This window comes from Ptychodera flava, chromosome 6 (genome assembly GCF_041260155.1).
Source record: "Ptychodera flava strain L36383 chromosome 6, AS_Pfla_20210202, whole genome shotgun sequence".
Classification (NCBI taxonomy): Eukaryota; Metazoa; Hemichordata; class Enteropneusta; family Ptychoderidae; genus Ptychodera; species Ptychodera flava.
In genome coordinates, this window is record NC_091933.1 from 26761132 (window position 1) to 26776921 (window position 15790).

A 15790-nucleotide genomic window follows, 5' to 3' on the forward strand; every position below is an offset into this window, starting at 1 on the left:
TTGAACTACAAGACAAAAAAGTTCGTAACCCCCTTGTAATATTCAAAAAAGAACAAAGTTGATTTCGTAATGAAGACCCCGTGTGTGAGAATTTACAGAGTGGATGTTTAGAGGGACTGGACGTACCTTCCACTTGGTTTTCGGAGTCGTCAGATTATCGGAAAATGTCAAGTTTTCTAACAGGCTAATGACATGTGATCAAATGAAAAAAAATACACTATTTTCTCGTAGTTCTCTGAAGAACCCAAATTCGTTACCTTTCATAAAAGCAAGAAAAATTGCCGTACATCGTTGACAACAATTTTTCTATACTTGACAATATAACTCAGAGTGGTTGGCATGTAGAGCAATAATCGGAATTCATCCATCCGATGAATTAAAACAGTTAAGAATGATAGCAAGTAAATAATGGTGGCAAAAGATCGTAAGAGTTAGTGAATTTAAAAAAACATCATCCAAATCAAATCAAATCAAATACTTGACTACTTCTGTCTGTTTTTGTTTCCGTCTCTTTGTTTCTGTCTGACGCCATGTACTCGTATGTATCTCTGAGAGTCTGCCTGTTCCCTCCCCACTCTCCTTCTCCTCCCACTCTCTCACACTCACACACACACACAACACACACACACACAAACACACACACACACACACTCTCTCTCTCTCTCTCTCTCTCTCTCTCTCTAACACATTCAAATAGGGAAGTAAAATAATTTGTTTGATACTTAAAACTGTCACACCGCTGAAGAGAATTAATTAACTAAATTTAACATCTACAAGTTTCTCTCAAAATACGCCTCCAGACCTTTGGCAATTAACTATATTACTTTATTAACATATTAACTGTGCAGTGCATTGCTTTTCACCCATATGTTTTTGATGGACACTGATAGGCCACTTGAACAACGATATTAGAGATGACTTAAAAATACTGATTGCATGAAAGAAGTACTTAGAACACGATTGGAACTAATTTGGGATAATCGGATGGTGAGGTAACGTCGGTTTAATCTGCAAATGTAAGCTCATCTGCTTTTCTTTTTAGTTGCACACTTGTTTTACGAGTAATTTGTAACATTGGAACATTCAGCTATATGGCAACTAACACTTTTGAGAAATATGAAAGATATGAAGATCCAATTATCCCAAATTAGTTCCAATCGTGTTTTTAATTTACCCAGGGACAAAATGGACAAATCTACCTGGTAAAAACATTTTCATCCCAAGGTTAAATTTCAATAGTTCATGGCAGTGTTTACATGTGAAGAACCCGAGACGCCTCTATGGCGAGATCACTTTGTATAATGCAGAACGTGGTTCCAAATGCTGCTGAAAACGTTATGCCGTTTGACCATTACAGGCTGTTTTTACGCTGATATCAACATTTCATTCATATGTGCGCTGAGTACAATAATGACGACATAATCCAAATCATTGAGAAAAAAAACCCAGAAGTAACCGATTCTTTCGTTTTTAGACACCCCTTCCGTTTTGTTGTAGTCTGAGCGTATCTTTTCATGACTTCAATATTGACCCAGCGGCCGAGAAATTCTACTCTCAATGGCATACACGATATACATCAAGGGTAAAGTATTCGAGTCATTCTATCGTCAAAGCAGATTTGTTGTTAAACTCTTATGGATTCTACATCTGCGATACGTAACTAGACTCTGAGAGAAACATGAGTTGTCTTCTCCAGCTCGTCAACGGTTCTTAATGTTTGGTGTCGCTATGCCCAATCCTGACCAAACTACTGCATGTGACAGCTTGTACAAAACGAACCGGTATGCGACGTTACGTGCTGGTATGACCCACATAACAATGTATTACTATTACGCTTATCACTACGCGTATAGCCACAGGTTGTTCTAATCCAACAATTAGAACCTATTTTTTCAGTTAGAGTGACGTCAAATCATGGTTGTTGACCGGTACACCCCCATTCAGGTAGCAATTTGCTAAGAAAGAATGGAAGTAGTCTCACTGCCATGAGTTTGGTACAGTGTTGTATCCTTGAACCAGGATTTTACAAAAATAATGATGGGGTTTACTGAGTGGCCTTTCACTGAGTTTGCTCGTACCAGACACCGGTGAGATGAATGAACCATTGATTTTAACCAATCTCGATTACTTTGCTCGAAGGAGCTAAGGAATCTTCCTGGTGACTCATAATTATAAGCGTTCGTCAGCAATAAAGCTAAGTTTGGGATTTTCATCGGTTAAAGAATATTGGGATTAAAATCATCGTCAAACTCCATCCGTATGACGCAGATATCAGAAATATGTCGGAATAGCGAAAGCGACGATTGCATGAAAAGGTCACGACAAGATATGTTTGACTCTCTAATCATTATAGCAAGAGAGACACCCGCACGCACTTTTTCTCATTGTCGGCCTACATCGCCACGTCATCATAAAAAAGTACAGACACATCATTAAAAAGCATACAGGATGTTTAGACCTGCATATATGCTTTAATATCATCCGGCACGGCAACGTCCTTTTTGGCGAGTAATCATAGCCAAGACGAGACGAATTTACCCGTTGATGAAACGAACTACACTACCAGACCAAAAAGACTTTGTTGTTGGGAAAAGAATAACAATTAACCAACCAATGGCTGACTTTTAGATTCAAGCCTTAGGGAATAATTAATCACATATGGAATTTTAAGATTCAATGGATGCAGCATTATCTGATCAATGCTCTTGATAATATTTGCAATGCTTTTGTTTTTGAAAACAAGAACGCTTATCCCATGTTACTCTTGAAGTTTATTGAAATACAATGCGTCAGCCCTACAAATTCAACGCTCATTGTCAAATTCAGCGTTATTATTGCCAAATGAATTACAGTCCGGACGAAAATTTATTTGTCGCCAACAAATGAAATTAGACCTATAAGACATGCATGCTTAGTGTGTGCGTGTATGTATATATATTTTATACAGATATACATATATTAACATAAATTACTTCCATTGAAGTGATACGAAGTGATAATATCTGTTCATCACACACACACACATACATACATACATACATACATACATACATACATACATACATACATACATACATACATACATACATACATATATATATATATATATATATATATATATATATATATATATATATATATATATATATATATATATACAGAATTGCAATTGAGTATGTTGCATGTCGACATAAGAGAAAACAAGAAACTCTATTTTACAGGCAAACGAAATATGTAGAATATTTCAAAAACGTACAGCTAATAAAGCCGTGAGCATTGGAGTTCTTGCACTCATAAGTACCACTAGCTGCAAATCAGAGTCATGTAAAATAGTAATGTGTGTTAATTCACATTATTGAACCGGCAAGCAAAACACAATGAAGTGAGCTTTGTTGTTTTTATAGAGTCAAAGTGAAGTGTTGATGAAAAAATCAAGGGTGAGTACCAACAACTAATAATATACGATACTGTGTTGAGGATAACATCAAGAGGCTTAATACACATGTTGTAGATGTACAGTTAGTTTTCAACGGTACGTTTATTTATACCTTATCGCATTGATATAATACATTGTATAAAAGGCACCTATTATGAATGTAAAATAGGTGAGAAATGAAAATATTAAATATGGTAGTTTTACGAAATTCGATTTACACAAATAAAATATTAGAAAAAGTATGATATGAGAATAAACAAGCTGTGAAAGGATACCTATGATGGCTCTTGAAATGAAATATACAAGTATATTGCGAATAGTAAAGTTACAAATCCACTGTGGATATGAAAACGACAGGTTTATAAGTTGAATGATTGCCAATGTAAAATGAGCAAAGGCAGAAGTAACAATAGCGGTTGTTGTTGTTATCGTACGGAGCATTCTTCTGACCATTTCTCAAGCCAACTGACCTTAATATTTTGTTCATCTTACAAAAAAAATCAACCACGCAGGAAAAGTCAAGACTCTGGAAGATTCGCCTCAAAAAGATTTTTTTCTGATGGAATGTGATGAATAATACTGGTTTTCGTACCACAAGTATTCCCCTTGTGCTGACTGTAATGATAAACACGCGACGCGTGGAGATGAAGCTTGAAATAATGTGTGACTCACGTGACGTCCGCACAAGGTGAATTATTCCAAGTACGGTAATGATGAGTCCATAAAGCAAATTTAAACTATCGGTAATTTTAACACCATGGTAACCATCGATTAACGCCGAGCTATGTTTTTAAGCATTTGTTTTCTTTTACCTGATATCATCAAATTTTACCATCACCAAATTTTACCAACATGAAATTGCATCTGGCGATGTAAGCTGTGTAGGTGTCGACATTTCCACGTCAAGCTGACTTGGAGTCGGTAACAACATTGAGCAAAGTCAAATACTAATCTCCCATTCTACCGTGACTGTCACCGGAACTTCAGTGCTCTTCTGACAATTATAAATGCTTTAAAACATTAAAATTTTATCACACTGTTGGTCAGCGAATACAAAAGAGTCAGTATAACATACTCCATTTTCTATTATATCACTGAGTCAGCATACAATGTCAAGCTTTCGATGGAGCTGTACATTTTGGGTTTTTATCTTGGTCTGGATACTCTTAAACAATCGTTTGTAAATTCAAATTCAGCAACGCAATATTTTTACATGTGTAACAAACATCAAACAGGTGTACATTTGTTCGTAAATACGACAACACGATATTACATGAGTTGGGAAATAAGACAATGGAAATATTCTGAAAAGTCACCGACATGGCACATGTCAGAAATATAATAGTCTCAGCTGCAGGTACCCCGATTTAAGGCTTATCTGTGAGCCTCCACAGAAATAGGGTTAATAGATAACACAAGTAATATTGGCATAACTACTACAGATATCAACCGCTTCGTTTCCTGGATAAACATAGTGCCTGTAAAATCGTATTGGTAAAAATTATCAATATACCCTTATGAAAAAATTCATTCCCAAATCATGTATTTTGTTAGACTCGTATAAAGAACTACAACAATGCTTTTATAAAGATTTGTAACAAATATGTGTATACTTGTAAGTGCATGCGTATTTCCCGCACACGAGAAGGTCCCACGCACATATACGCACACATTCACGCAAACAAACCTGACAGTCACAACCCCAGCCCACGTTGCTTGGTATATCAACCAGATGGCAAAAAGGCGATTGCCGAGTAAAAGTGTCATAGTTATATCATACATTTTTTTAAATTTCATGTAAACCAGTCAATTTGCATCGGTGTATTTATGGACAATCTTTTTGTGAACATTAGTCATAATAAGGTATTTCATTTTGATGGAGGTTATTTTCATATTCTTGTCAAGGCTAAACAAACATTACTATTTTGTTCTCGCCATACCATTCAACTCGCCATAACAAGATTGTAACTAATTAGGGATAATTGGATAGTGAAGTAATGTCGATATAAACTGCAAATGTAAGCTCATCTGCTTTTCTTTTTTAAGTTACCATCTTGTTTTTTATAAGTCATTTGTAATTTCGCAACATTCAGCTAAAAGTCACCTAACACTTTTGAGAAATTTGAAAAATACCAATATCCAATTATCCCAAATTAGTTCCAACAGTGTTTACTCTTGGTCATGCAGACTTCGATGACTTTATTTATCCCAATCGTTCCCTTCATACATACATACATGCATGCATGCATGCATGCATGCATACATACATATATACATACATACATACATACATACATACATACATACATACATACATACATACATACGTACGTACGTGCGTGCGTGCGTGCGTGCGTGCGTGCATGCATACATGCATGCATGCATGCATACATACATACATACATACATACATACACACATACACATACATACATACATACATACATACATACATACATACATACATACATACATACATACATACATACATACATACATACATACATACATACATACATACATACATACATACATAGTGCCATATCAGAGTGCCATATCAGAGTGCCATATCAGAGTGTCATACGGTAATCTATTGTTAGATAAACACCCTCAGAATTTAAGGAACTGGACCCATTTGTAAATAAAGTGCTATAGCATGTGACTTAATGGTCAGTTATCACTTTCCGTCTTCGTCACGCGTCTGCGTGGATTTCGCAATCTGAAAAGGGAAAAAAACGTTTATGTAATAAATGATTTTGAAAAGTTAAAATAAGGTTAAGGCTATCTCGATGACTATTGGCACGGAAACGTAGCCTTCTTGCACTGTTAATCGATGGGTAAGATCATTTATAACTGACTTTGTAATTTGAAATTGGAACTTGTAATTTGTATGCACAGATACTTAGCATATAAAGTGAATGAATAGCGAGTGAAAACTCTCTATGGGTATCTATTAAGGTAGTATGCGCTTTGAAATCAATGAGTTAAATTGTTGATCAAAATTTCCTCAATGAAGCTTTCAGTCATTCTATTTAATATAGCAAGTATCAGGGTCAGCGGACAAATTTTGGTACTAGAAATCATTGCCTAACATTTACTGATATTTAAAATTCAAAATGGCCGCCATCCCTTTATTAACTCTATGGAAATATTTAAATTCCGATTTTCACAAAACTAAGATGGTGAAAAGCCTACTCCAAAAGTTTCAAAATAGTCCCTACAAGCAGCAGACCAGAAAACAATTGTAAAAAATTTGAGAGAATATGAATATCTATCACCGAGGCACCTTCTACCTGAACTCACCATTTCAACACCATACACATTAGTTAACTGGCCGTCTGGTCCGTTCATCTCTGCTTTCTCTCGATATTTCCAGCCATCCCCCTTCCCGTCAACCTCCACTTTCCCGCGCTCTTTCCAGTCATCAGGTAGACAGCAGCTACACAGACTATCAACCAATGGTGACAACAATCGGCGATCCACACTCAGAGGATCTGTGCGTCCTGTTTTCGATGGAGCGATAAAAAATCAAACCGTCAATTTTTCTGTGTATACTTTGTGAAACATACGATTACGGCCGGAGCGATATTGAATACAAGAGAATGCTTAGTATTTCTTTATATACATTCGCACGCATGAAGTATCTTTAAAGTTTTAAAAGGGCGAGTTTATCTTTTTAACAGCCCCAAATCCCTTTATGCTATTTTTCACTCGATGTTCTTTTCATTATTCCCATGATTACTCTACTTTGAACCCTGCTGTTGCCTGAACAATCTGCGCTTAATACTAACACTCTCCTATAGTTCGCCTGTAACATGACATATACTGTTTCCTTATCCTGGTCTGTTTTTTTCTGATAATCTTTATCTAAATACATATTTCCTTATTCATTATATTTCAATCTTTACCCACTCCTCATCGGACTTACCACCTGATTCTTCTTTTGCGGTTAACACAACTACATAGGAACCTGAACAGCAGTTGTCTTAGATATTACAGTAGTCGCTTTGTCTGTCTATCTGTCTGTCTCTGTCTGTCTCTGTCTCTCTATCTGTCTCTCTCTCTCTCACTGATGTAAGGTCATCGAGTACTGATGTCTGTCCACATCCGGGTATATCTACTCACCGACGAGGAAGCTGACAAGCAACCCAATGACTATGGTCACCGTTAGTTCCACAGGGCTGTACCACAAGTAGGACATGTTCAGAAACCACGCAAATCCTTCCCTAAATATCCACGAGATACAATGTGCAATTACGTCACTTGTATCGGCTACTTCAAAACTATCGTTGGCAGTTGCTTTGAAATATCAATTGTTGATCACAGAAGGAAAGTTGCGTTCCGGATACACTTAGGGACACACTTGTCTTGAAAAAATTCTATGTGACATTCAAACAAAGTGATCAGTCAATTTTTATGTGAAACTTTATTTACAGAAATAAATTGTTTCACGTTGGTCAGGACAAAATGGTTTCCTTATTGACAATAAGTTGCGGGTAGATGATAGTAAATTTGCACGGTCATGGTTAGAATATAGTTTTTGAAACGTGTGATTGTCTACAATTTTCCTGCAGTGAAGTATGTGAATGTTGGACATTGTTATGGTCATATATTGGGTGATCGTCTAACTTTGAGACTTAGTAACTGTCCTCATTGTGACGTTGTAGACACCATAGACAGTAGAGGGGTCTATGGAGACACATACGAAGTTGTATAAGAAGACTCACTTTGATAATTGCATCAAAAGATACAGGCAATAAAGCTTTACTTGAGAGACTGTGGACCGACGTTTGTTTGAGACACTTCTACTTACTCAGCACTTGTCAGACTAGTCATTGTCACGGTCGGTGTCATCAGACTAGTCATTGTCACCTCTGGTGCAAACGTACTCGTGAGGTAGGTCAAGTTTGACGTCACATTTGTACATCCATCTATCGACGTTGGAAACTTTGGCCATGACGGCGGGTAAAAGAATTTCCCAACAGTAATCACTAAGGCGATTGAAATTCCAGAAACTGTCCCAGTTATGGCACCCTGCAAAGTGGAACGGGAGACGATGTACGTGACTCATTTGCAAATTTTCTCAAAGCCTGTATCAATCATTTATTCGATGAGCCCATTGAAAATAATAGGTTAATATTCCAGAAGAAATTATCGTTCGTTTAGTTTTTAATGTATATATACTAACCGCAATAGGTTGTCATGACAGCTGACAGTAAAAATCCGGGCTTTATTTATGACCCTATCTTTAGAAGAATTTAATAAACGCAGCGGTAATGAGAATTCTTAACAGGTTACATTTAAAATAATGCATCACGACCGTGATATTATAAAAGGAATAATTTATTGAGGGGATCACGTGAAAGGAAATTAAGCAACCCTTTTGCTATTTTGTGCGACAACAATGCGAGATTTCCTATAATCATGTGAATACCTAATTCAGTAGGCTGTATTAATAGACATCTACATCATCTACATCACTGCGTTCCTCCAACCGGAACCTATTTAAAGTCCCTACAGAAGGCACAACACTGCACCAAAATACTTTTTATGTAACAAGCGTGGATTAGTACAACAATCTCCCTAAAACCATCAGCGATACAACAATCTAAATCAAACACGAACCATGATCCTATTCTGCATGTGTTCAATATGATCGCCCAATAAACACAATAAACACTTACGGCGCTATTAGTCCAGGGAAAAAATAAACCTAGAATGAACATGCCCAACACCGGAGCCAGCACGAGGCTACCAATGGAGAGGGCCAGCTGCAACACCAAGCCCATATTGGAGACAAGGAGAACCAATAGAATCGCAATCACTCCATACGCTGAACCTATATGTTGCCAAAGAGAAGATTTTGTATCAAATATATGAAATGAGAATGAAGCTTCTTATGTCGTTCACTTTTTCGAATGACGACGTAAGTATAATAATAAATAATAATAAATAATAAATAATAATAATAAATAATAATAATAATAATAATAATAATAATAATAATAATAATAATAATAATAATATAATAATAATAATAATAATAATAATAATAATAATAATAATGAAAATATAATTATCATAATCAGAATAATGATGGATCCGATTTTCACCAAAATTTGAAGATAGGCTTTTTTGTTCAAAACGAACAAAAGCTATATCCGTTTGGGACTAAAATATCATTTTTCCATAATCCCATTTACAATACCCTGGATTGCTTCAAAAAGCTTCACGATAGGGGTATCTTTCGATGAAAGAACAAACTTGTTGTCAACTGCTAAAGCACGTGTTTCCATGACAACCATTTGGGGCGGCAAATATCAGTTTTTCCAAACTCCATTGAAAATACCGCTTGCTGCTATGGAAATTACATAATTTGGATGTCTTTGGTCACAGTAAGCGAAACTGATATTTGTTCCCATGACACATGTTTCTATGGCGACCATTTATGGACTAAAATATCAACTTTCAAAATTCCTTTAATTCCAGGTTGAATCGCGAAAAGGTTACCTAACGTGTATCGTTGTAACAGCTAATGAAATTGATCACAATTTTTTTATTTTCTGTTTTCTTGTAATAATATTAATGATAACAATTGTCTAGTTGTTATCTCATATGTATAATATATGTTATAAATACCAAGGGCGTCGCAAACGGGATGACACATTTGAACGGAACAATCCTTGTTTTTAATAGTATTCAGTAAGCGATTCTCCATTATATCTCGGGACAGGTAGTCAGAAGGAAGACATTAACTTTTTTCTAAGATTTCACACATCTTGTTTGTCAGATCATGCGTACAGACTTGCGTAATTTCTGGCTTTCAGCTTTGTAAATACCTTTGTTGCAGAAAAAAGCAAAGCTGCAAACGTTACAACAATATTAGCTTTTTTTTTACTTTTTTTGAGCAAGCCCCTCCCAGGATCCAATAGTCCATCGCGTAGTGATGTTATCTTGATAAAGACAAGCAGAACTTACACAGAATCTTGAGAACAAGGGTGGTTTTACTGTCTGATAACTTTACGCCGCAACTGAACGGTTTGATGAAGTCCTGAAATGTCACGGCTGCTAATGAGTTCAATCCAGAGGAAAGGGTGCTGTAGATTAAACATACGCTGTATCATTAAGTGGGTTTCGTGACAAGTCAGAGCGTTGCTATCTTCATTACAAGGGGTTGCTGTGAATCGTCATTGCACTCCAAGGTCACACATGGGACTCATACGACCAACGCGCATAGCAAAAAGCCGCTTCCATCAATACTTTTTCTTGTCACAGCTGTAATATTTTACTTTCGCACCTAGTGTGATATTCAGTAACTTATTACTATTGAGGGTAAAAATTCCTTGTACACAAGAAAACAGCCATCCAAACGCCCCCAGGCGTGACGCTTACGTTCTTATAAACAGAAAATTATACATATAAGCGCAGATTATGAAATTATAATTTGTTGATGAAACAATGTGTACCAAATTGAAGTATTTTCCTAATCTTATGACAATGAATTTGAATCTGAACATGTACCTTTTTTTATCTGAACTTTGATGAATGATGGAACAAGAGTGATAAAATACAAGAAACTTATCATGGGATTACAATAAAGATTGCTAGCTTCCATTAGCTACTGATTGTCACATGTGTATAAGGTGAATGGTAGCTTGTTAGTATGGACGTGTATCTCGGTTAGTTATACAGTTCAAGTCACCGAAATGACCTTATACGACGTATCGAGAAGCGTATCTACCTGCGAATGGATTGAACAATGATGTTTTGTGAAATCGTGCCTGTGGCTGAATTTCTCACTCGAGTTTAACGATGACAACACTACATAGTCAATCCGTGTATATCATCTTTTTTTCACTCGGTAGCAAGGTACTAGTGTGATACGTCCACGTAACGCTAAAGGTACGCGGAAGTCTTTAACATATACTGTCAAAAGGAGGCGTTCGTTCGAAAATAGCACAGCGAATACATGGGCACAGTCTTAAAGATCCAAACAAGATTAAAGTAACTAATCATTCGCTTCAGCGCATTGAGGCATAAACCAAACGTCTTTAGGCTTTCGAGCTTGGAGGTTGTCTAATGGATGAAGAATTACCTCGGCTCTTCAATCAGGCCAGGTCGTTGTGAGCATGCGTATTTAATGTAGATGACGAAGCGTTAGAGAATGTCAGACGTAATCCCTTCAGCCGACAGTTTGATGTATTAGCGAGGATTTGAAACGCCATTACATCTCACTGAAGTGCTGCCTCAATGTTAACGATAATTTTGAAATGCTATATTCACTATTGCTCTTGTAATGATGATTAACATTTTGGCATTTGCGCAAACGACTTTAAACAAAATAACGTTACATCAGAACGGGATAGTACTTTAAATTCCAAAAAGGGTATATTAATTTGTTGTTTGTAAAGTAGCAGATGACCGAGTAGATAAAACTAATGCACTATGAAAATAACATGATTGTCTATTCTAAATGACTTTTTCAAGTCTGGGATTATGTTCGTTTTTCGTAGCCAAGACATCTAGACTAAACCGTGAATTATGCATCTGCATTTCGTTAAAAATGTAGCCTTGCCACACAATCACGACGCATGAAAGTTTAATCATCATTTGTCATGAATAAGAGCATAGCAGTGCCGCCTAATGCATTTCCTGTGGCTATAACGTCGATTCTTACCTATAAGAAGAGATATTTATATTTCACGACTTCATTGCTGACTCTATACAAGTAAATTCCCAGTAAGTGGGCGATGCTTTGCACGGATAGACTGCTTATCAAGAGATGGTATTTTGTATTGTGCAATCGCTATTGTCATGTTTTACCTTGACGGTCGATCCTATTAGATGTTAGTTAAAGTCAAACATTCATTGAAATTGCATCCCCGTTGGGATTTACATGGCAAAATACACAGTAAAGAATCTTATAGACTAGCAAACAGGAATATGCATTGAAATATTTATTGATAGTATCTATCTATCTATCTATCTATCTATCTATCTATCTATCTATCTATCTATCTATCTATCTATCTATCTATCTATCTATCTATCAATCTATCTATCTATCTATCTATCTATCTATCTATCTATCTGTCTGTCTGTCTGTCTGTCTGTCTGTCTGTATATCTATCTATCTATCTATCTATCTATCTATCTATCTATCTATCTATCTATCTATCTATCTATCTATCTATCTATCTATCTATCTATCTATCTGTCTATGTCTGTCTCTCTAATTATTTTATTTATTTAAATGTGTTTACATAAAATAACAGAATATACATAATACACACTCCACCACATCAAATGGAGTCAGGAACGGTATGAGATAAATTATGTCTTTATGTAATGGTGCTCGATGTGTGTGTGTGTGTGTGTGTGTGTGTGTGTGTGTGTGAGCGCGTCGCATCCTATATACGAGTGATATACATAAATGTTTATATATATATATATATATATATATATATATATATATATATATATATATATATATATATATATATATATATATTATGTGAGTCTATGTGTTTGTTTTCGTCCGCTTACATACTATGTGGAGGAATAGCGATAGAATAGATGCCATGACCTGAACTCATCTAATATTGAAATATCATAATTTATTCAATACAATTCACTTATGCTTTAGAAGGAAAATGAAGGACTTACCTCAGGGCGCCACTGAACGTTGCAGATATAAATAAACCACCAAATCCCGGCACATGGGTAAATTTATCCAGAACGAAATAAGCCATCCTCTGAAAATATACGTGAAAAATAGACGTAGTATGTTAAAGCACATTCACAAGTATTTCGTGAGAATGACTCTGTTGTGGCAATAGTGCATATACGCAGGGTAATAACACGATACGATGCCATAAATATCGACATTGACCCTGTCAATGAACACAAAGTGAGAGAAACTTTCTACTATTATCTCAAGTGTCATTAATATGGACACGAAATTCTAGTGAACTTGAAATGACATTGATATACGAAAAACAGACTGTTGAATAGATAGATAGATAGATAGATAGATAGATAGATAGATAGATAGATAGATAGATAGATAGATAGATAGATAGATAGATAGATAGATAGATAGATAGATAGATAGACAGATGGATAGATAGATAGATAGATAGATAGATAGATAGATAGATAGATAGATAGATAGATAGATAGATAGATAGATAGATAGATAGATAGATAGATAGATTCTAGTAGATTCAGACAAAGAGACAGACACAGACGGACTTGAAGATAGAAATGCATTAGTATGTCAACATGATACTGAGTGATTAAAGGGACAAAATGTCGAGTTTTTAATATTACTTTTGCAACTGAACTTTGGAAGTGGTTATACCACTTGACCTTTTTAAAGAGCCAGAAAGGGTTTTCAACAGAGTCTGCCTTTAGCAACTCTTCCAAGCAGAAAAGATATAGAAAAACGAAGACATGATTACCAGTATTTATCACAAGTATACGGTAATGATCTGATAACTGTTACAACAGCTTTGTGCTAAGTATGTTCTGTGTTCCATTGCACATTTCAAGAATGTAATTGCTATTTTCTTTAAATACAAAGGCACAAACATCGCCTTTGTCCCTTCAAGTATACTTGTGAAACTAATGAATCTGTCGCGGTTCTTTGATTGACTGACATTTACATATTTACATTTACATGCTAATAAGTGACCACTTAGCTATTCCGAGAGGTTCAGCGAGAATGGAACGATGTTACATGAAGTCAATCCAATTGTTATGAGGTTTTATAAGGTGTGACGTCTTAAGTCAGGAAAAGGAACGCATCGCGTGGAATTCACCATTATATGTAGCATTTTGTGGGAGATTTAAAGCATGAATTGGCACGGCACAAAGATATATGGAACTGCGTTAGATAGGGAAAGACTCCAGGCCCCGTTGAGTACAACATGAGATACCTGGATGAGATGAAAGTCACGGCAAGACTAGCTGGGCAGGATAAGATAAGGAGCAGTGTGGCACTGTGGCATTGTCGATTACTACGATAATGTGCAAACATGCGGTAAAGCAAAAGAGTGACTTCAGAAGAAAAGGTGATGAACATATCGGAAAATATTGAATAGTGGTTACAGGTGACAAATAAAAAGAACTAATAAATCAAATAAATTTTATCTGGACAGAAATCAAATCCAGTTTCAAGAAAGTTAGCAGTTTTGCATCACCTGGTCTGGAACGGCTACTTTCCCCGACGCCAATGGATCGCAGTCCACATACGTGGCATACATAACGATTCCGCAAAAACAGGCAAGTGATATAATGGTTATCACTATAGGTATACTAACGTATATAGACCTGAGGATGTAGAATAAAGTGAAATCAAGATATAAGAAAATGCGACTACACAAAAGGCTAAAAAGTGTCACGAAAGCGAAGATGTCTCTCGAAAACCAATACCTCGACATCACAAAGGCGTTCACTGAACAAGAAAGTAGACTGGTATTTTGCTAGGTTTTTGGAACTTGGCCTCCTGCGAATCCAGTCGTAATGGTAACGTGACGAGAAACCTCATTTAGTGACTATCTTAAGGTAGAATATGCGCCTCGGGGACACATTCGGACTACTGAATTTCACATCGCTGGTCTGATCCTCTCTTGAGTTTGTTCATTTTGAAGTTGTTGGAGTAATTTTGATCGCCTATTTTTGTAAAAATCGAAAAATTGATTTTTGACACAGAGGTAACACATGGACGGCGGTCATTTTAAACTTAGATCATCGCCCACCGTTAGTTAATTTGTCTCTTAGGTGACAAAATGTGCATGGTGACCTATAATTTTTTATTCTTGATCTTGAAAGATAATGGTTGAGAGTTTCCTAGATGCAAGAATGGGCAAATGGATAGGTCTTTCAGTTTTGAGGCACAAACTATAAGCACTACGTCTATCTATCTTTCTATCTATCTATCTATCTATCTATCTATCTATCTATCTATCTATCTATCTATCTATCTATCTATCTATCTATCTATCTGTCTATCTATATATACTCTAATTTGTAAAATGCTTTACATATATATATATATATATATATATATATATATATATATATATATATATATATATATATATATACTCTAATTTGTAAAATGCTTTACATACAATTTGTCACAAGCAATTTGCCCGACGTCATACATAATATTGTGCTTAAGGGAGTTAAAACTATACTTCTCTTCAATATTAAAGAATAAAAATACGAAGTGACCGTAAAAATGCTTGTGGTTAGAGAAGCTAGGAATTTTGAAATGTAACAGTGCTCCCATTCCAGTTGTAAAGTCTGTGGAAAAATTAAATTCTTTTATTCCAATTTCAGTGACAT

At 35.8% G+C, this 15790-nt stretch overlaps 1 protein-coding gene across 3 annotated transcripts in view; it reads right to left on the bottom strand.

Moving 5' to 3' along the window:
- Positions 1-3192: 3192 nt before the first annotated feature.
- Positions 3193-15790, bottom strand: part of LOC139135349 (sodium-dependent multivitamin transporter-like) — a 31116-nt gene continuing 18518 nt past the window's right edge. For 2 of the 3 annotated variants that reach the window (XM_070702697.1, XM_070702696.1), the window contains exons 7-14: positions 14641-14770; positions 13103-13191; positions 10415-10533; positions 9121-9275; positions 8250-8470; positions 7562-7662; positions 6740-6939; positions 3507-6155 (exon numbers count right to left, since the gene is read on the bottom strand). In XM_070702697.1, coding sequence (XP_070558798.1) covers positions 6114-6155; positions 6740-6939; positions 7562-7662; positions 8250-8470; positions 9121-9275; positions 10415-10533; positions 13103-13191; positions 14641-14770 — 1057 coding nt within the window. In that variant the 3' untranslated portion in view covers positions 3507-6113. Of the gene's footprint in view, positions 6156-6739; positions 6940-7561; positions 7663-8249; positions 8471-9120; positions 9276-10414; positions 10534-13102; positions 13192-14640; positions 14771-15790 lie in introns of all 3 variants that reach the window. The other variant, XM_070702695.1, reaches the window with a different exon arrangement.